This window comes from Ranitomeya imitator, chromosome 4 (genome assembly GCF_032444005.1).
Source record: "Ranitomeya imitator isolate aRanImi1 chromosome 4, aRanImi1.pri, whole genome shotgun sequence".
NCBI lineage: Eukaryota > Metazoa > Chordata > Amphibia > Anura > Dendrobatidae > Ranitomeya > Ranitomeya imitator.
In genome coordinates, this window is record NC_091285.1 from 538633977 (window position 1) to 538656455 (window position 22479).

At 45.4% G+C, this 22479-nt stretch overlaps 1 protein-coding gene across 1 annotated transcript; it reads right to left on the minus strand.

Annotated features, from left to right (window-relative positions):
• Positions 1–371: 371 nt before the first annotated feature.
• Positions 372–22476, minus strand: AEN (apoptosis enhancing nuclease). Its single transcript, XM_069766231.1, has 4 exons — positions 22269–22476; positions 20597–21262; positions 15421–15621; positions 372–1004 (listed from the first exon to the last, which is right to left on the minus strand). Exons 1-4 carry the CDS (start codon positions 22431–22433, stop codon positions 813–815), a joined length of 1224 nt encoding a protein of 407 aa, XP_069622332.1. The 5' UTR covers positions 22434–22476; the 3' UTR covers positions 372–812.
• Positions 22477–22479: the final 3 nt, after the last annotated feature.

Consider the following 22479-nt stretch of genomic DNA (forward strand, 5'->3'; position numbering starts at 1 on the left):
GGCCTCTCGTGCAGTTTTGTGACACGTGACCCCAGAGCCCAATCAGTGCTGGTGTCACTGTGCTGCCTCGTGTCGGATTGAACATGAAGAAGTGCGTGAGCAGCCACAGCCCGACTTCCCCTTCATGTTCTCTTTGTCTGAAGGTGATGACAGTGATGCCGAGGTCATATGTCCCAAAAAACGCACAATAGGCTCAAGACCGCGAGTGCCAACAACGCTGGAATAGCATCGCAGGAAAGTATAGGTTTTTTATTTTATCGTGGGCCAGACATTTAGATCAAGAAGTTTTATTACATATAAGTGTCTTTTAAGTACAACTACAACACAAATACAAAAAAAAAAAAAAAAAAAAAGAAATAAGATACAAATCATTCATTCAGCACCAGTTTAATAAGTTAACATTTACATATATAACACAAATATTTAGTGATTTTGTAGCAATGCATGACACCAAGTTCTAAGCTCGGGAGGTCTGTAAAGTACTGATATCTTAATATCTCAACAAGGGTCTGTCAACATTGGACAGTTAGGAAGTCTTTATTTCCCTTGCAGCTCCGCCAAGCCAACAGGCTGAGACTAGTATGTAGCATGAAAGGTCCAGTAGATTTCTATAGAGAACTCGGACCTGGGAACTCAAGTATTATACATGGTATGGGGTGCTCTAAACTATATGAGAATCTTAAACATGATAAAGAAGCAGGAACAATGATGCCAGTTATTACGAAAGGTGGGTTGTGAACACAGGGATATTAACCATTTAATATTAGCTAGATAATAACAGGTATTCAAACAGCAACATACTATACGTCCAATCATTTACAGTCTTCATTTAGATCAGCCGGCCAGTACTGATCCTCCATATATTGCTCATCTGCATCCAAGTAACTGCTGTCCCCGAGCTGACACCTACTCAGGAAATCTTCCTCCACCTGTTCCGCCACCAACTTATACAGCTCCATGCAAGTCTGAGCATCTTCAACTGACGAGTGCCCCTTATTACCAACCTGAAGAAGAGCAATTTTAGGACTATTAGTATTCACCAAAAAATATAGATCAAAATATACAAAAGATACATATCCTTCTCTCAGGGGACCCAGCTACTGTATTAAGGCTATAGGTCCTATGTGAAAAAGAAAATAAATATATAAATATATATATATATATATATATATATATATATATATATATATATATATATATATATATATATACACACACACATGCTAGATGGTGGCCCGATTCTAACGCATCGGGTATTCTAGAATATGCATGTCCACGTAGTATATTGGTCAGACACATAGTATATTGCACAGCGACGTAGTATATTGGCCAGCCACGTATGTCACAGGTTAAAAAAAAAGCCGGATTACGTACCGGTAATGCTCTTTTAATGAGTCCACGACAGCACCCCACATGAGAGAGAGGGATCCGCCCATAGGAACAGGAAACCTACAGAATAAAAGGAGGCGGTCCCCTCTCCTCCTCAGTTTAGTTACAGAGTATAAAAAGGGGAACCGCAAAAGTGTTAGTATTCATTCTTATTCAGTCACATAAATTTCTTAACTCTATACAACCATTATTTGTGACCTTAAAGGAAAGAGCTGTGCATAATTTAGGGAGGGTAATACATGGGTGCTGTCGTGGACTCATTAAAAGAGCATTACCGGTACGTAATCCGGCTTTTTACCCTTCGCCACGACAGCACCCCACATGAGAGATTTTCAGAGAGTCATTATTTGGGTGGGATTACTGTATTAAGATCAGAAGACGTGGACAGATCAAGTCTATAATGGTTGTAGAAGGTAGAAGGTGTAGACCAAGTTGCAGCCTTACATATTAAATGGATCGGTACATCTGCTTGTTCCGCCCAGGAGGAAGCCATGGCTCGTGTTGAGTGCGCTTTTATACCCACTGGAGGAATCTCGCCTTTTGACGTATAGGCCAAGCAGATAGCCTCTCTGATCCACCGAGATATGGTAGCTCTCGTGACCCCATGTCCTTTCTTGTGGCCCTGAAAGGAGATAAACAGAGCCCTACTCTCCCTCCATGTCTGACACCTTTCTATATAAGTCAGGATGGCTCTTCTGACATCTAAGGTGTGGAACTTATGATGTTCTGGAGTTACAGGTGAATCAAAAAAGGGAGAAATATTTCTTGTGACCTGTGGTAGGTGGACGCTACCTTAGGGAGGTATGAGGGGTCTGGTTTCAGGACTATCCGATCATGAAATATCAGTAAGAAAGGTGGGTCTACTGATAGGGCCTGGATGTCACTAACCCGTCTAGCTGAGATTAGGGCTACTAGTAAGGCTACTTTATATGTTAGGATTTTTAAAGGTATTGAATCTAATGGTTCAAATGGAGAGCTTGTTAAGGCCTCTAATACTAGATTTAAATCCCACGGAGGTAGACGGGGAATATGGACCGGTTTACTACGTTCACAAGATTTTATGAATCTGGAGATCCACCTATTAGCTGCTATATTGCATCCATATAGGGCTCCTAATGCCGAGACCTGAACTCTTAAGGTATTTACAGATAGTCCTAACTCTCGGCCTTTTTGCAAGAACTCTAGGATAGGTGTGAGTGGAACTTGCTTAGTGAACGGTACCGTGTAGAAGTCTAAAAATTTATTCCATACCCTACTATATATTAGGGTGGTAGATCTTTTCCTGCTCAATAAGAGGGTGTTTACTAGTTCTGTTGAGAACCCTCTGGAACTTAATAGTTGCCTCTCAAATTCCACGCCGTCAAGTGAAGACCTTTCACTTGCGGTTGGAAAAAGGGGCCTTGGTACAGCAGCTCCTTGTCTGATGGGAGGATCCAAGGATCGCATAGGCACATGGTCTGGAGACAAGAGAACCATGGTCTTTTCGGCCAGAATGGTGCAATGAGGATTACTCTTGCCTGTTCCCTCCTGATCTTTCTGATCACTAGAGGAATCAGAGACATTGGAGGAAAGGCATATGCCAGTCTGAACCGCCAAGGATGGTGGAGAGAGTCCAACATATCTGGGTGATCCCTGGTGTTCAGGGAAGCGAACCTTTGTACTTGCCGGTTGTCTCTTGTGGCAAATAGGTCGATTTGTGGTATCCCCCATGCTTCTGTTATCCTTCTGAATATGGATTTGTTTAAGGTCCATTCTCCTTGACGCAACTCGTTTCTGCTGAGGTAGTCTGCCCTGATGTTCTCTACACCTTTGATGTGCAGGGCTGTTAAGGATTTTAGATGAGCCTCTGCCAGCTGAAAGATGTTTGCAGCTATGGTCATCAGACTTCCTGACTTTGTACCACCCTGACGGTTCAAGTATGCCACTGCGGTGGAATTGTCTGAGTAAATTCTTACATTTGTTCCATGAATCTGCGGAAGAAAATGATATAAGGCACATTCTATTGCTTTTAACTCCTTCCAGTTGGAGGAACATATTAATTCTGTCTGATCCCAAGTATTTTGGGCCAGATTGTCTTCCATATGTGCTCCCCACCCAATAGGGCTGGCGTCGGTGGTAATTATTTTAGACGGGTCTATTATCCATGGCACACCTCGTGATAGGTGGTCCATGTCTAGCCACCAGGATAGCGATTCTAAGACATTACTGGAAAGAGTTATTCTACTTTCTAGATAACCGTCTTTCCCCTGAGCCGACAATACTTCGTACTGCAATTGACGGGTATGGAATTGTGCCCAAGGTACAGCAGGGATACATGATGATAATGACCCCAGTAAGGACATGGCCTTCCTTAGTGTCATGTAGGGTTTGCGTATTGCGTCTGATACCTTTGATTGTATAGTCAACCTCTTTGACTGAGGAAGAAAGCATTTCTGACTTACGGAGTCTAGCTGGATTCCTAGAAATGTCTGAACGGTTTCTGGATTCAGCCGAGATTTTTCGAAGTTGACGATCCAACCTAACTCCTGTAGGGACGAGATCGTATTAGATAAACGAGTTTTACATTGAAGTGCAGAGCTTCCTACCACTAGAAAGTCATCTAGGTAGGGTATTATCAAGGTATCTCGTTGGCGTAGATGAGCCATCACTTCTAGTATCACCTTAGTGAAGACGCGGGGAGCCATAGAAAGCCCAAATGGCATTGCAACATATTGAAAGTGACGAACCTTTCCCTCCAGGGTGACTGCTACCCTTAGGTACTGCTGATGTTCGGCATGTATGGGAAGATGGTAATAGGCGTCCTTTAAGTCTATTCCGGCCATGACACACCTAGGGAATAAGAGTTTTATGGTAGAACTAATGGATTCCATTTTGAAGGTATGATTACGCAGGAAAGAATTTAATTTTTTAAGATTTATGATGGTTCTAAATGAACCATCTGGTTTATTAATCAGGAATAAAGGGGAGTAGAACCCTTTCCCTTTTTGATCCTGGGGAACTTCAATCAGGACTTTCTTAGATAGAAAAGATAGGATCTCTATTTCTAGAGCCCTCTGTTGGTCCTGACCTTTTGGAGATGTTATTATGAAGGAATCCCAAGGGATTCGATCAAATTCTAATTTAAGGCCGTATTGCACAATGTCCAGAATCCACTGGCTGGATGTTATCTGTTCCCATTGGGGAAGAAAAAATTTTAATCTGCCGCCTACTTCCTGGTTAGCGGTATTTACGTCTCGGATTATGGGACCCGCTAAAAAAGGCACCTTTTTGCTTTGGGTCCTTCGACTCCCATCGCTCTCTTTGTTCAAGCGGCTTGTTCCTAGTAAAGGGGCGTCTCCTGAAGGCTCTCCTGTAGGATGGAAGATACTGGTTAGGGAAGCCTTTCTTCCTTTCACCTGCTTTATTCAGGAGTTCATCCAGCGTCTTCCCAAAAAGGAACTCACCCTGACAGGGAATCGCACAAAGTTTTGCTTTAGCTTGTGCGTCCCCCTTCCAATTCTTTAGCCAGAGTGCACGCCGGGCTGTGTTGACTAGGCCGGCTGACCTGGCTGCAAGACGTAGCGAGTCCACTGAGGCATCAGCTAGGAATGCTACTGCTTCTTTAATTTGAGGCAATTTCAGCAGGATAGATTCCCTCGAAGTTTTGCCTCTAATCTGTTCCTCCAATTGCTCCGTCCATACTAGTAGAGATCTTGCAGTACAGGTACTAGATATGGCGGGCCTGAACGCCCCCGTATTGACTTCCCATGACCTCTTTAGTAAAGCTTCTGCTTTACGGTCCAGCGGGTCTGTTAGGACCCCTGAATCCTCCACTGGTAGGACCGACTGTTTGGTTGTGGAGGCTACCGCAGCATCAACTTTTGGCACCTTTGACCAGGTGTTTAGGTCTTCATCGCTGAAGGGATAGCGCCTTTTAGAGGATGATGGTAAAAACCCTCTATTCTGCTTGTCCCACTCCTTTTTGACAATATCTTTGATGGTTTGTATGACGGGGAAGGACCTACGTTTCTTCTGTCCTAACCCCGCAAACATTATGTCCTGTGCTGATTTCTTTTCTTTCCCATCTGGGCACCCCATCGTGCTCCTGACAGATTTTATTAAATTGTCCACATTACTGTTGGGAAGACAAAGTCCCCCTTCAGTCTCGGATGAGCTCGGCTGAGATCCCTCTTCGTCTGAAGAAATACATACACCCTCTGACTCCGAACTAACCGGAGACCGGGACCTGCTAGGCTGACGGGTACTGGCGCTACTTGTCTGCGCCAAACCCTGCATTTCTTCTCGGATAATAGCTCTGACATCTGAGGGAGTCATGATATTTTCCTGCCGTAGAGTTTGCATGATACACTCTGCACACAGTTTTTTGGCATAATCATCCGGGAGGGGCTGCGTACATAAAGCACACTCTTTATGCTTAGATTTGTGTGTCCTTTTCTTAGTCTAGAGGAAGGATACAGGAGGAACATATATCAGCATATAGGAAGAGACTCTTTCAAAAACTCACCCAGTGAAGCTGACAGGTACCGGTTCTGGAGGCGGAATTCGTTTGGTGGTAGAACTCTTCTCTGGAGGTCGGCCACCACTCTTTGTGCTGCTCCTCGTGCTTCTCTCCCTGCTGGGAGAGCGCTGTTGCACTGCGGGCAGGTGCGCTTCGTCGGCCGGTGAAGCCATTTCACACACACCGGCCCGACGCTAGCGCTGCATTTTTAAACTTGCCGCCCATTCTCCTGCCTCCCCGGACCAACCCAGAAGTGCTCCCGCGACTTCCGGGTTAGACGCGCCGCTCTCACTCACCATGCGGCCGCCAGAGGCTATTAAGCCGGCCGCTGCAGCGCGCGCGTCCTCACAGTGCCGGCCGGACCTACGGTGACCGGACCCGGACCGTGGATGTTTGGCCAGACGAGGGGGGAGGCTGCAAGCAGGGGCTCCCCCGCCGCTGCTTCTGGTACCGCAGCCCCTGCCGTTCCCACAGAAACCGGCGCAGGCGGGTGCATGGCCCAGGGATCCTCTTCATCTGTAGGTAAGCCGGGTCCCTGTAGGAACAGGAAACCTAAACTGAGGAGGAGAGGGGACCGCCTCCTTTTATTCTGTAGGTTTCCTGTTCCTATGGGCGGATCCCTCTCTCTCATGTGGGGTGCTGTCGTGGCGAAGGGTAAAATAAACATACTCCCCTTCTGATCCGAGGGCCCCTTGTAGTTCTAACATATTCACCATACTTGTAGTTCTGTGGCCTGTGCGAGGTCCAGGCGGCAGCTTCTGGTCCCAGCCTGCTTGCGCAGGGCCTATGATGACGTCGCGGTCACATGACCCTGACGTCATGGCAGGTCCTTCTGCCAGACGATCTGTGCCAACGGAACATGGTGGTTGTATCGCGAGGAGCGGGAAAGGCGGCGTAGGTGAGTATATAATCGTTTTTTATTATTTTTAACATTAGATGTTTTTACTATTGGCGCTGCATAGGCCGCGTCAATAGTAAAAAACTTGGTCACACAGGGATAATAGCAGCGGTAACGGAGTGCGTTACCCGCGGCATAACGCGGTCCGTTACCGCCGGCATTAACCCTGTGTGAGCGGTGAGGTGTATGCGGGCGCCGGGCAGTCAGTGCGGGGAGTAAGGAGCAGCCATTTTCTTCCAGACTGTGCCCGTCGCTGATTGGTCGCGGCAGCCTTGACAGGCAGCTGCCGAGACCAATCAGCGAACGAATAACTGTGACAGAAGGACAGACAGACAGACGGAAGTACCCCTTAGACAATTATATATATACTAGATGGTGGCCCGATTCTAACGCATTGGGTATTTTAGAATATGCATGTCCACGTACTATATTGCCCAGCCACGTAGTATATTGCCCAGCCACGCAGTATATTGCCCAGCCACGCAGTATATTGCCCAGCCACATAGTATATAGCCCAGCACAGAGGCACATAGTATAGAGACTTAAAAAAAAATATATATATATAGCCCATTGAAGTCCTGCTATACTTGCCCTCCGCCGCGTTTCTCGCTCCTCTCCACGCTCCCGGGATCGCTCCATTGCAAGCGGCAGCTTGCGGTCCGGTCCCAGGGCTGGTGTGGGCAGGACCTATGATGACGTCGCGGTCACATGACCGACCGTGACGTCACGGCAGGTCCTTGTCCCACACCAGCCATGGGACGGGAGCGGAACCTGCCGCTTGCAATGGAGTGATCCCGGGAGCGTGGCGAGGAGCGAGAAAGGCGGCGGAGGGTGAGTATAGCAGGTTTTTTTTTTTTTTAATTATTTTTAACATGACATATTTTTACTATTGATGCCGCATAGGCAGCATCAATAGTAAAAGGTTGGGGACACAGGGTGAATAGCGGCGGTAACGGAATGTGTTACCGCCAGCATTAACCCTGTGTTAGCGGTGACCAGAGGGGAGTATGGAGCGTGCGGGGAGCGGAGCGACGGGGACACATTGCGGGGAGTGGAGCACCGGGGACAGTGACTACGGGGAGCGGAGCGCCGGTCACTGACTGCGGGGAGTATGGATCGCCCATTTTCTTCCGGACTGTGCCCGTCGCTGATTGGTCGTGGCTGTTTTGCAGCGACCAATCAGCGACTTGCATTTCCATGACAGACAGAGGCCGCAACCAATGAATGTCCGTGACAGACAGACAATTACCCATAGACCATTATATAGTGGATAGATAGAGATATATATCTCTATCCATCTACTATATAATGGTCTAAGGGTAACTTCCGTCTGTCTGTCTGTCTGTCACGGACATTCATTGGTCTCGCCAGCTGCCTGTCATGGCTGCCGCGACCAATCAGCGACGGCCACAGTCCAATTAGTCCCTCCCTACTCCCCTGCAGTCAATGCCTGGCGCCCGCTCCATACTCCCCGCAGTCAGCGCCAGCTCCATACTCCCCTCCAGTCACCGCTCACACAGGGTTAATGCCAGCGGTAACGGACCGCGTTACCGCCACTATTAACCCTGTGTGACCAAGTTTTTACTATTGATGCTGCCTATGCAGCATCAATAGTAAAAAGATCTAATGTTAAAAATAATAGAACAAAAAACCTGCTATTCTCACCTTTCGTAGTCTGACGATGCGCTCGCGCCTGCCGCCAGCTTCCATTCCCAGAGATGCATTGCAAAATTACCCAGAAGATTTGTTGGTCTCGCGAGATCGCTAAGTTATCTGGGTAATTTCGCAATGCATCCTGGGAAGGAAAGATGGCGGCAGCCGCACGCATCGCCAGAGATTCGCTGGATCTACGCTGGATCCAAGCGGGTGAGTATATAACTATTTTTTATTTTAATTATTTTTTTATAACAGGGATATGGTGCCCACACTGCTAAATACTACGTGGGCTGTGTTAGATACCGCGTGGCTGCTATATACTACCTGGCCAGTGTTAGATACTATGTGGGCTGTGTTCTATACTGCGTGGGCAGTGTTATATACTACGTGGCTGTTTTCTATACTGCGTGCTAAATACTACGTGGCCACTGTTAGATACTATGTGGGCTGTGCTATATATTACGTGGCCAGTGTTGCATACTACGTACATACTACGTGGGCTGTGTTATATACTGCGTGACTGCTATATACTGCGTGATTGCTATATACTACGTGGGCTGTGTTATTTACTACGTGGCCTATAATAACGCATCAGGTATTCGTATGTATGTATGTATGTATGTATGTATGTATGTATGTATGTATGTATGTATGTATGTATGAGCCACATGGTATATACCACAGGCCACGTAGTACTCCTATATACTATGTGGCTGCTATATACATACATATTCTAGAATACACGAAGCTCCTAAATGGGTTGTCCCATTACAAATATTATTGGATCTCACACTTACAATCCCCGGGTTCAGTCACGTTTTTTCACCGCTCTATTTGTGGATTGGCAGCAGCGCTGTCAGCTTGATGTCACCACTGCAGACTAACAACCAAAGATGGAAGCAGCAGTGAGGGGCAGAGCTGGACCTCGGAAAGGTGTGGAAAAGCTCAGTTAGATATTCTGTACATCTGAGCCTATGGGTTATAATATACGAATTGGGGCATCCCCTTTATTAGGTAACATGATTACCACTTGAAAGAGGCTTTGACCTGAAAAGTCAAGTCTTATACCAAGAGGCCTGTTTGCTAGCGTCTATTCTTAATGTTAACAGGGTTAGGTCATATGATTAAAGGGGTGATCTGGAGGCAAAGTAATTTTGCTCCCAACTCCCTAATTAGTCCCATAATCTAAGCTATTTTCTAATATGCTTGCTTTAAAAAAATCCATACCATTCTCTAACTACAAAGAGCAATTGTATTTTTTTCTTTTTCCGGTCTGATGAGTCTTTTGAGAATCACATTGGAATACTCAAATGAAGGGTCATCAGGAGGCAGAGGCTGTGGTCACTGCGGCATCCCCTGCCCCTCCCTGAAACAAAGTGTGATCACTGACGCTCATTTCGGAGGCTGTGCCATCCCCCTGTGTACAGCTCTTTCTCTGCTCTGTTGTATTAGGAATAGTAATAAGTTGGCAGCAGAGCAGTGTCTCTCTACCCGGCGGTAAAGTAGGCTAGTGCCCACTCAGATGAAGTCATTGGTCTCTGCCACGTACAGAGACACCGCCCTGTTGCCGGCTTATTACTATTCCTAAGACAGACCAGACCCTGTGCACAGGGACTAGCCCAACCCAATGTAACAAGTGTCACCGATGATGCTTCGTTTCAGAGAGGGGGAAAGAGGCTGTGGCAGTGACCACAGACTCTACCCCCCGATGATGCTTTTTTGAGTATCCCAGCATGCATTTTTGATACTCAAATTAATCGTCAGACAGAAAGTAGAAAAAAAAAAAAAAATACACGACAGTTATACAAAATTTTTTAAATTTTGCAATTTTCAAACTTTAAAACATACAAGAGAAAAAAGTAAACGAAAACCATGATGTAACTAAAGGTACCGTCACACTAGACGATATCGCTAGCGATCCGTGACGTTGCAGCGTCCTGGCTAGCGATATCGTCCAGTGTGACAGGCAGCAGCGATCAGGCCCCTGCTGTGATATCGCTGGTCGGGGAAGAAAGTCCAGAACTTTGTTTCGTCGCTGGATCTCCCGCTGACATCGCTGAATCGGCGTGTGTGACGCCGATTCAGCGATGTCTTCGCTGGTAACCAGGGTAAACATCGGGTTACTAAGCGCAGGGCCGCGCTTAGTAACCCGATGTTTACCCTGGTTACCGGCATCGTTGGTCGCTGGAGAGCTGTCTGTGTGACAGCTCTCCAGCGACCAAACAGCGACGCTGCAGCGATCCGGATCGTTGTCGGTATCGCTGCAGCGTCGCTTAGTGTGACGGTACCTTAAGTAAAAAAGCAAAAGTGCATTTAAATAACAGTTCCTAGCAATACTGTTTTTTGATAAAAAAAATAGCACAAAAGTCATCCCACCTCGTCACAGTAACTCTGATCGGGACAGTCCTACATGCGTTTAACCTCTGCATGTGTACCAACTTAAGTTAAGCTCAATTTTGTGTTTAATTTTCAAACTTTGTATTTTTGTGCCCTTAAATCAGAGAGATATGTCACGAAAAATAGTTAATAAATAACATTTCCCACATGTCTACTTTACATCAGCACAATTTTGAAAACAAAATTTTTTTTTTGTTAGGGAGTTATAAGGGTTAAAAGTTGACCAGCAATTTCTCATTTTTACAACTCCATTTTTTTTTAAGGGACCACATCAAATTTGAAGTCATTTTGAGGGGTCTATATGATAGAAAATAACCAAGTGTGACACCATTCTAAATACTGCACCCCTCAAGGTTCTCAAAACCACATTCAAGAAGTTTATTAACCCTTTACGTGCTTCACAGGAACTGAAACAATGTGGAAGGAAAAAATGAACATTTAACTTTTTTTTTGCAAACATTTTACTTCAGAACCATTTTTTTTTTATTTTCACAGGTGTAAAAACATAAATTTTGTTGTGCAATTTCTCCTGAATACGCTGATACCACATATGTGGGAGTAAACCACTGTTTGGGCGCACCGCAGAGCTTGGAAGAGAAGAAGGAGTGCCGTTTTACTTTTTCAATGCAGAATTGGCTGGAATGGAGATCGGACGCCATGTCGCGTTTGGAGAGCTCCTAATGTGCCTAAACAGTAGAAGCCCCCCACAAGTGACCCTATTTTGGGAACTAGACCCCTTAAGGAACTTATCTAGATGTGTGGTGAGCACTTTAAACCCCCAAGTGCTTCTCAGAAATTTATAAAGTAGAGCCGTGAAAATAAAAAAAATCCTTTTTTTCCCCTCAAAAATGATTTTTTAGCCTGCAATTTTTTATTTTCTCAAGGGTAACAGGAGACATTGGACCCCAAAATCTGTTGACTAGTCTGTCTTGAGTATGCTGATACCCCATATGTGGGGGGCTGTTTGGGCACCCATCGGGGCTCAGAAGGGGAGGAGCGCCGCTTGGAATGAAGACTTTGATGGGATGGTCTGCGGGAGTCATGTTGCATTTGCAGAGCTCCTGATGTACCTAAACAGGAGAAACCCCCCACAAGGGACCCCATTTTGGAAACTAGACCCCCCAAAGAGCACATCTAGGTGTGTGGTGAGCACTATGAACCCCCAACTGCTTCACAGAAGTTTAAAATGTAGAGCCATGAAAATAAAAAAATCATATTTTTTCCACAAAAATGATCTTTTCACGCCCAAGTTTTTTACTTTCACAAGGGTAACAGGAGAAATTGGACCCCAAAATTTATTGTGCAATTTATGCTGAGTAGGCAGATACCCCATATTTGGGGGGACCACTGTTTGGGCGCATGGCAGAGCTCGGAAGAGAAGGAGCGCCGTTTTGGAATGCAGGCTTTAATAGAATGGTCTGCGGGCGTTATGTTGCGTGTGCAGAGCCCCTGATGTACCTAAACAGTAGAAACCCCCCACACGTGCCCTAATTTTGGAAACCAGACCCCTTAAGGATCTTATCAAGATGTGTGGTGAGAACTTTGAATGCCCAAGTGCTTCACAGAAGTTTATAAGGCAGAGTCGTGAAAATAAAAAATATTTTTCTCCACAAAAAGAGATTTTATAGCCCCCAAGTTTTTATTTTTACAAGGGTAACAGGAGAAATTGGACCCCAAAAGATGTCCAATTTATCCTGAGTACGCTGATGCCCTATATGTGGGGGTAAACCACTGTTTGGGCGCACAGCAGAGCTCAGAAGGGAGGGAGCACCATTTGACTTTTTGAGTGCAAAATTGGCTATCGTGTTTGGAGACCCCCTGATGTACCTAAACAGTGGAAACCCCCCAATTCTAACTCCAACCCTAACCCCAACACAACCCTAACCCTAATCCCAACCCATAATCCTAATCACAACCCTAACGATAATCACAACCCTAACCCCCAAACAACCCTAATCAAATCCCTAAATCCAACACACCCCTAATCCTAATCTCAACCCTAACCTCAAGCCTAACCCTAATCCCAATACACCCCTAACCCTAATCCCAAGCGTAACCCTAATGCCAACCCTAACCACAATACCAACCCTAATCCCCACTCTAACCCTAACTTTAGCCCAATCCTAGCCCCGTACCGACGCAAGTGTGAAAGAAGCCTATCCCTAAATTTAGCCCCAACTCTAACCATAATTTTAGCCCCAGATCCTCCAGCCGGCAGATCATGGCGGACGCACTGCGCCTGCCATTTTCTTACTGGATGAAGAAGCCAGCGGGCAGGATGGGACGCAGGAGGACCCAGGTAAGTATAGCAGGGTCCCTGAATCCCCCTATTTCTCTGTCCTCTGATGTGTGATCACATCAGAGGACAGATAATGACACATAACTTTTTTTTGGCGGCCGCCGGTAAACAGTTAATTACCGGCGATCGCAAAACAGGGGTCGGTAAAAACCGACCCGATCACGTTCTTTGGGGTCTCGGCTGCCGGGGGGGGGGGATTTTCCGGGTGCCGGCCGGCGCACTGCGCCCGCCGTTTTTTGGCCGGAACAAGATGGTGGCGCCCATCGGGAGCCACGAGGAGCACCGGGGGAGACAGGTGAGTATCGGAGGGCTATTGGGGACCCCATTTCTCTGTCCTCCGATGTGCAATCACAATCAGAGGACAGAGAAATTAAAAGGGAAATCGCGTTTCTTTTTTTGCGACCGCTGGTAAACTGTTAATTACCGGCGATAGCAACCTGAGGGTCGGTAAAAAAAAACCCCCGAATCATGTTCTCTGGGGTCTTGGCTACCCCCGGAAACCGAGACCCCATAGAAAATCCGACTCTGGGGGCGCTATTCACTTTCTCCACAGCGCCGCTAATTAACGGCGCTGTGGTTTAAGTACTCTTTAAAGGGAACCTGTCACCCCGTTTTTTGAGATTGAGCTATAAATACTGTTAAATAGGGCCTGCGCTGTGCGTTACTATAGTGTATGTAGTGTACCCTAATTCCCCATGTATGCTGAGAAATACATTACCAAAGTCGCCGTTTTCGCCTGTCAATCAGGCTGGTCTGGTCAGGTGAGCGTGTTCACAGCGCTCTTTTCTTCCCCAGCTTTCCGTTGGTGGCGTAGTGGTGTGCGCATGTCCAGAGTTCCGACTTCCCTGCGCCCACGTGAAGACACAGCGCGCGATCTGCGCTGTAATCCCTTGCATCGGTGGGGGCGGCCATCTTCCTGGGGCCGCGCGTGCGCAGATGGAGTGCTCTGCTGCACGGGGCTTCAGGAAAATGGCCGCGGGATGCCGCGCGTGCGCATTAGAGATCGCGGCGGCCATTTTCCCAAAGCCGAGATGCAAACTCGGCTTTGGGAAAATGGCCGCCGCGATCTCTAATGCGCACGCGCGGCATCCCGCGGCCATTTTCCTGAAGCCCCGTGCAGCAGAGCACTCCATCTGCGCACGCGCGGCCCCAGGAAGATGGCCGCCCCCACCGATGCAAGGGATTACAGCGCAGATCGCGCGCTGTGTCTTCACGTGGGCGCAGGGAAGTCGGAACTCTGGACATGCGCACACCACTACGCCACCAACGGAAAGCTGGGGAAGAAAAGAGCGCTGTGAACACGCCCACCTGACCAGACCAGCCTGATTGACAGGCGAAAACGGCGACTTTGGTAATGTATTTCTCAGCATACATGGGGAATCAGGGTACACTACATACACTATAGTAACGCACAGCGCAGGCCCTATTTAACAGTATTTATAGCTCAATCTCAAAAAACGGGGTGACAGGTTCCCTTTAAAAAGGAGTATCGGCGGTCATTAAGGGGTTAAATAAAGTAAAACTGTGTATATTTTTTTATAAATAAAAGACTTTATGCCAGCTGTGTGTTTATTTACAATATGAATATTGAGTTAGGTTAGTAATGGCTAGGCGTCTTATCGATGCCCCTTTTCTGGAGCGGGATTTTTAGGCTAAGGGGGGCCAATATTCTTGGCTCTTTACCAGCCTGAGAATACCAGCCCCCATCTGTCTGCTTTAGACTGGCTGGTTGTCAAAAATGGGGTGATCACATGCTGTTTTAATTATTTATTTAAATAATTAAAAAAAAAAAAAAAAACAACAACATGGAGACGCCTCTATTCTTGATAACCAGCCATGATAAAGCTGACAGCTGATGACAGAGAACCCACATCATCAAAAAAAAAAAAAAAAAAAAGAGGGATTCATAGCACAAAGCGCCGGCTGATGAATACTCCATCAACGGTGCCAGCTCTAGTTGTTATTAGCAGCAGATGTACAACCTCTGTTACCAGTTGTAAGCTTTTTACCACCGGTAACAGCTTCTAACACTCTGACCGGCGGTAATAATCTTACTGCTGATCAGAGGTGCCAGTGTTTCTCATCATGGGAAACACTTGATGTTCGGATCAGTGCCGGAACAGTAGGTGTTCGGTACAGACCCCAAACTTTACAAACACCATCTCTAGAAGAGACGGTTACTGTTCTGTCTTCCAAAAGGTAATCAAATCATACCAGATATCTGCAGATTATTGAAGGAGAGGGAAAAAACAAACAAACAAAAAAAAAACACACTATCTTTACCTGTATTTTTTTCTGCAGAATAAGCAATGCCAGTTTTTTCAAGGAAGCACTTGGTCTTCGTGGGAGTCCTGCCATCTGGTTCAGTAATGTGATTTTACTAGTGTCTCTTGTTTGTTTTGTGGGATGGAAATATTTCAAAACCCTGAAATCATGATGTAACGCATGTCCAATCACCCGCTTACCCTTGAGAAGATTCAGGATCTAATTTAAAAAAAAAAAAAAAAAAAGACACAATTTTTAGTAAAGTATAAGCGTAAGTGTATGATAAACTACATGTTTCCCATATACTGTAGTGGAGACTTCTAGTAACATGCCTGAATCAAGGAATTGTATCGAAAGGGTTAATGGCGCTATTATAAGTGAAGGGTGCATACTAAAACCCTATGTGGCAAATTTACCTATGCCTATGGTAGATATTTTAGTCGTATTCATCTCTGCCTATTTTAGATTTTTTTTTACCGTTTCATTTTCTTAATTTAGTTTTCCTTTCCACTTCACTCCATTTGAAGCAGAGTAACCAATTTATTTACATATGTATTTATTTGACATAAAGTTGCAATACATGAATGTAGGGGTCAAATTTTTTGGAAACGGAATAACGGTTTTGAGCTCCGTTTTTTTTATTGGAATATGTTCATATTAGTACAACAACGTTATCTTCCAAGTTTCATTAAGATCTTTTTAGGGATTCAGTCGTTATGCGCCATTTTCTGCCATACCTATGCCTACAGTGTTATCATGGTTGGAAACGGAAAAACGGTTTTGAGCTCCGTTTTTTTTATTGGAATATGTTCATATTAGTACAACAACGTTATCTTCCAAGTTTCATTAAGATCTTTTTAAGGATTCAGTCGTTATGCGCCATTTTCTGCCATGCCTAGTGTGTTATCACGGTTGGAAACGGAAAAACGGTTTTGAGCTCCGTTTTTTTTATTGGAATATGTTCATATTAGTACAACAACGTTATCTTCCAAGTTTCATTAAGATCTTTTTAGGGATTCAGTCGTTACGCGCCATTTTCTGCCATACCTATGCCTACAGTGTTATCATGGTTGGAAACGGAAAAACGGTTTTGAGCTCCGTTTTTTTTATTGGAATTAGTTCATATTAGTACAATGACGTTATCTTCCAAGTTTCATTAGGATCTTTTTAGGGATTCCGTCTTTATGCGCCATATTCTGCCATACCTATTCCTATGGTAGTTTTTTTTCTAAAGTTGAATTTTTTGAATCTATTTTTTCTTTCCACTTCACTATTTAAAAATAAATTAGCGGAGGTTAAACTTTAATTGCGTTTTCCACAAGGCAAACCCATACATTTCTATATAGTAACTTTACATTTGAAATAAACACTGAATCCCTAAGAAGATCTTGATGAAACTTTGAAAATAAGTTTGTCATTAATATGAACTTTTTCCAGCAAGAAAAACAAAGCTTAAAAATGTAATTCTGTTTTCAACAACGTTAATTCATACATTCCTATATAATAACTTTACATTTCAAATAAACAGTGAATCCCTAAGTATATCTTTATCGAAAATGTTTGCCTTAAGGTACCTTCACACACAACGATATCGTTAAGGATATCGTTGCAACGTCACGCTTTTTGTGACGTAACAACGATCCCGCTAACGATCTCGTTATGTGTGACAGCGACCAACGATCAGGCCCCTGCTGGGAGATCGTTGGTCGTGGGGAATGATCAGGACCTTTTTTTTGGTCGCTGATCACCCGCTGTCATCGCTGGATCGGCATGTGTGACGCCGATCTAGCGATGTGTTCACCTGTAACCAGGGTAAATATCGGGTTACTAAGTGCAGCGCCGCTATGGGGGCCAGAAAAATACGGATTACACACAGACCAGCAGTGTGACTTGCGAGAAATACGCAGCGGTGTTCTATAGAAAAGCCGGCAATTCAGTGCGGTGTACAGTAAAATCACACTGACAGGTTAGCATAGAATAGCTAAGATAAATGTCTACACATAGTATGTGTGTGTATATGTATATATATATATATATATATATATATATATATATATATATATATATATACATACATACATACATACATACATACATACATACACACACACTAGATGGTGGCCCGATTCTAACGCATCGGGTATTCTAGAATATGCATGTCCACGTAGTATATTGCCCAGCCACGTAGTATATTGCCCAGTCACGTACTATATTGCCCAGCCATGTAGTACATTTCCCAGCCACGTAGTATATTGCCCAGCCCACGTAGTATATTGCCCAGCCAGGTTTGTCACATTTAAAAAAATTAAAATATACTCACCTTTCTGAGGGCCCCTTGTAGTCCACGGCAGCTTCCGGTCCCAGGGTTGGTATGAGCGCAGGACCTGTGATGACGTTGTGGTCACAGGCAATATACTACGTGGCTGGACAATATAGTACGTGGGCTGGCCAATATAGTACGTGGGCTGGCCAATATAGTACGTGGGCTGGGCAGTATACTACGTGGCTGGGCAGTATACTACGTGGCTGGGCAGTATACTACGTGGGCTGGGCAGTATACTACGTGGGCTGGGCAGTATACTACGTGGGCTGGGCAGTATACTACGTGGGCTGGCCAATATACTACGTGGGCTGGGCAATATACTACATGGCTGGGCAATATACTACGTGGCTGGGCAATATACTACGTGGGCTGGGCAATATACTACGTGGCTGGGCAATATACTACGTGGACATGCATATTCTAGAATACCCGATGCGTTAGAATCGGGCCACCATCTAGTATATCTACATTATATATATATATATATATATATATATATATATATATATATATATATATATACCTATTCTATGTGTACACATTTATTCCACCTATTCTACTGTAAGCTGTCAGTGTGATTTTACTGTACACCGCACTGAATTTCCGGCTTTTCTCTCTAACACCGCTGCGTATTTCTCGCAAGTCACACTGTTGGTCCGTGTGTAATCCGTATTTTTCTGGCCCCCATAGACTTTCATTAGTGGATTTTTTTGCGCAATACGGTGACAAACGCAGCATACTGCAATTTTCTATGGCCGTAGAAGACCGTATAATACGGATCAGTAAAACACGGCTGATAGGAGCTGGGCCATAGAGAAGCATTGTACCGTATGCAATCCGTATTTTATGAACCGCTCATACGTCCGTAAAACTCGCAGGTGTGAGGTCGGCCTAAGGCAAAAATTTTCGATAAAGATATACTTAGGGATTCAGTGTTTATTTCAAATGTAAAGTTACTCTATAGCAATGTATGGGTTTGCCTTGTTGAAAACGCAATTAAAGTTTAACCTCCGCTAATTTATTTTTAAATAGTGAAGTGGAAAGGAAAAATAGATTAAAAACATTCAACTTTAGAAAAAAAAACTACCATAGGCATAGGTATGGCAGAAAATGGCGCATAACGACTGAATCCCTAAAAAGATCTTAATGAAACTTGGAAGATAACGTCGTTGTACTAATATGAACATATTCCAATAAAAAAAACGGAGCTCAAAACCGTTTTTTCGTTTCCAACCATGATAACACACTAGGCATAGGTATGGCAGAAAATGGCGCATAACGACTGAATCCCTAAAAAGATCTTAATGAAACTTGGAAGATAACGTTGTTGTACTAATATGAACTTATTCCAATAAAAAAAACGGAGCTTAAAACCGTTATTCGTAATTCTTACCAAAGTGATGATGGGAGAGCCTGGTGTTGATGCTTGACTTCAGTAAGGTACAGTCACACATAGCGACGCTGCAGCGATATAGACAATGAGCCGATCACTGGAGCGTCGCTGTTTATGTCGCTGTAGAGACGTCAAACAGAACGATGCAGGAGCGATCCAGTGACGTAACGGCGACTCGCTTATTGTTCTCGCTCCATGTAAAACGTTGCTGGCGTAGTTGTTTTTGATGTCAAACATGACGATACGCGCCGATCTAGCGACCAAATGAAGTTCCGGACTTCTAGCTCCGACCAGCGATGGCACAGCGGGATCCAGATCACTGCTGCGTGTCAAACACAACGAGATCGCTATCCAGGACGCTGCAACGTCACAGATCGCTGTCGTTCTCGTTGCAAAGTTGCTGAGTGTGACGGTACCTTAAGATATGCCCCAGCCAGCATGTCCACTTACTCTGCATTCTGTGGTTGCTGGGTACTGGATGTGTGAGAGGAGGGTTTATAAACTATCTCAAGGTAAACAATATTAGGCTAGGTTCTCATTGCGTCAGGGCAATCCGTTTAGCGCTAAGCGCTAGTGGATTGCGCTAACGCAATGTCTTTTTAGGGGTCGCGTTAAATGTCCCCGCTAGCTGCAAGCAGCGTCCGAGGCGCGCCACAAAAGAACGGCACATCGCTAGCGCGTGCCGAAAATGGCACGCACTAGCAATGCGCTTTAACATTGCTGGCAATGGGAGCGTTAACGGACACGTTGCACGGCATTAATTTCGCCGTGCAACGCTGTCTGTTAGCGCTCACCCGAAAACGAAATGAGAACCTAGCCTTAATATTATCTCACTCAAAACATCCCCCTCCCTCTCTCAGTTCAGGTACACAGAGAAGGGAGTTGTAAGGCTATGTGCACACGTTCCGTATTTTTCGCGGTTTTTTTCTATAAAAATGCGATAAAAACGTGAAAAAAACGCTTACATATGGTTCCCAATCATTTCAATGTAATCCGCAAAACTTGTGCAAATGTTGCGATTTTTTTCCGCGAAAAAAAAACAAATCGCGGAAAAAAAAGCAACATGTTCATTAATTCTGCGGAATCGCTGATTTCCCGCACACTGTAAAAAATCTACCATAGGTATAGACTAATATCACTAAAAAAATCTACCATAGGCAAAATCTACCATAGGCATAGGTATAGACAAATGACACATAGGGTTTTAGTATTTTCCTAAGTGAAGGAACATCACAAGATTAAGCAAGCACCTTAAACCCAAGCATCTATGGGGGTCTCAGCCGTTGGACCCCTCGCAATCCTCATTATGAAAGTTATGCCCCTCTAGCCATTTCTAATGACACCTAAACCAATTTCTATGTGATTGGACATGATACCTGTTTAGGGTCTAGTCCAGATAGAGGAGCAATGGCTCAAGCATACAGCCGTGTAAACAGGTCCTACCAGAATCAGCCCAAATCACAACCTACATCATTTACCTCTTTGCGAGCCTTCTTGAAAGTGATTGCATTTTGCAGATGTCTTTTGGTAATGCCGCTCCACCGCGTTCTGTAGTCCGTTACTGGGAGCTCTGGGTGTACATACTTATCATACAAGACCTCTCCCAAATAGCTGACCACGCTGCATCGTGCCAACTCACTAATCTTCCCACCAGGACCGGTACCAACCATTTCACAATCAATAGCAACACATTTCTCAAGATTTAGCCAAGAAGTAGGCGAAGACGCTCTACTAGAAGGAGTGCTGCCGGCCATGGACAAGCCACTATCATAATCACAGGCCAGAGGCTGTACAGAGGGCAATGTCGCCATCGCTGGCGCAGCACCATGTGGAGCTTTAATCTCGTCAAGTCTCACAGGTTGGTTATCTTCAGCCCTCTGAGGACAAGTTGGGGAGCTGCCCTCACCAAGGATGGAACATAACCGTTCCTCAGCCTTTTTCCTGCCCAGCAGACCGCGTTCCTGTAGAAAGGCTTTACGTAACAAGAAGCGCTGATGTTTTCGGCTCTTCCTGTGATTCCAGACACGTACGTCTTTAGGCTCACGACTAGATTTATCTGATTGAGGAGCTTCCATGTAGTCAGTGGACCGAGGAAACCCATGGAACAGGCCAGTGCAAGCGAGGCTATCCATATTGTCAGATGGCTAAAAAAGAAAAAATAATAAGAGTTTTAAGATGACAATGGGATTAAAACAAGAGGACGAAGTGTACACATACGTAGCTATCGTTACCGTTCTCGACCATAAACTGTTTTACAGGGTGAAAGCAAAGACTGGGGGGCAAAATGGGAACCAGGACTGGGGGGGGGGGGGGGGGGGGTGGTTGTATTTTTACAAGATGGGAGCACAGAGTAGTGGGGGGAGGGGCGGTTTTACAGGATGGGAACCAAGAGTAGGGAAGGAGAGATGTTAGGGGCTGTTTTACAGGATGGGGGTAAGGACTCGGTGGGTGCAGGTTACAGGGTGGCGCAGTATTATAGAATGAGGGCCGTCTTTACAGGATCGGGCCCAGGACTGAGGCCAGTTCTACAGCATAAGAAGTGCTGAGCATAAGGAGACAAGACAATGCTGCAATAAGGCTACGTTCACATTTGCGTCGCTGCGTCGGCGACGCAACGCACAACGCAAACAAAAACGCAACAAAACGCACGCAAAAACGCTGCGTTTTGCGACGCATGCGTAGTTTTTTGCCGAAATTTGGACGCCAAGAAAAATGCAACTTGTTGCGTTTTCTTGGCCCGACGCTTGCGGCAAAAAAAACGCATGCGTTGCACAACGCAGCACAAAAAGACACATGCGTCCCCCATGTTAAATATAGGGGCGCATGACGCATGGGTCGCCCGACGCAAACATGCATAACGCTAATGTGAACGTAGCCTAACTCTTCTCAGACAACCCCTATAGACTGGACCTGGTGGCATATGGACAATGCGGCACTGGCAGGATCTCCTCTGCTTATAACCTCCACAATGGAAGCTTGGCCCCTGGATCCTGATGTATGAGGGGGAAATCCTCTATATGACGCCGGCCATGTGCGGAGAGCACTGTACAGAGACCCAGCGGAGGACTCAGTACACGTGGGGTTACATAGCCCCTTACACCGGCAGGAGCCCTGCTGGCCTTTACCCTCTCCGCATTCCTGCACACTCACCCGAGCACAGACCGTGCGGCCCCGCTGCTGGATAGTCCTGAGACTGCCTGTGCTCCACGTGTTACAGTACCGGCTTCTCTGCTTCATGCCCAGGCATGTTCCTGGGCTGTGTGCCTGTGATTGGCTGCTGTGTCCTACACGTCCCGCCCTTAACGTGTTTCTCATTGGCTTTAGACATTACTGTATTTGGAAGCCAGGAAATAGAAGTGGA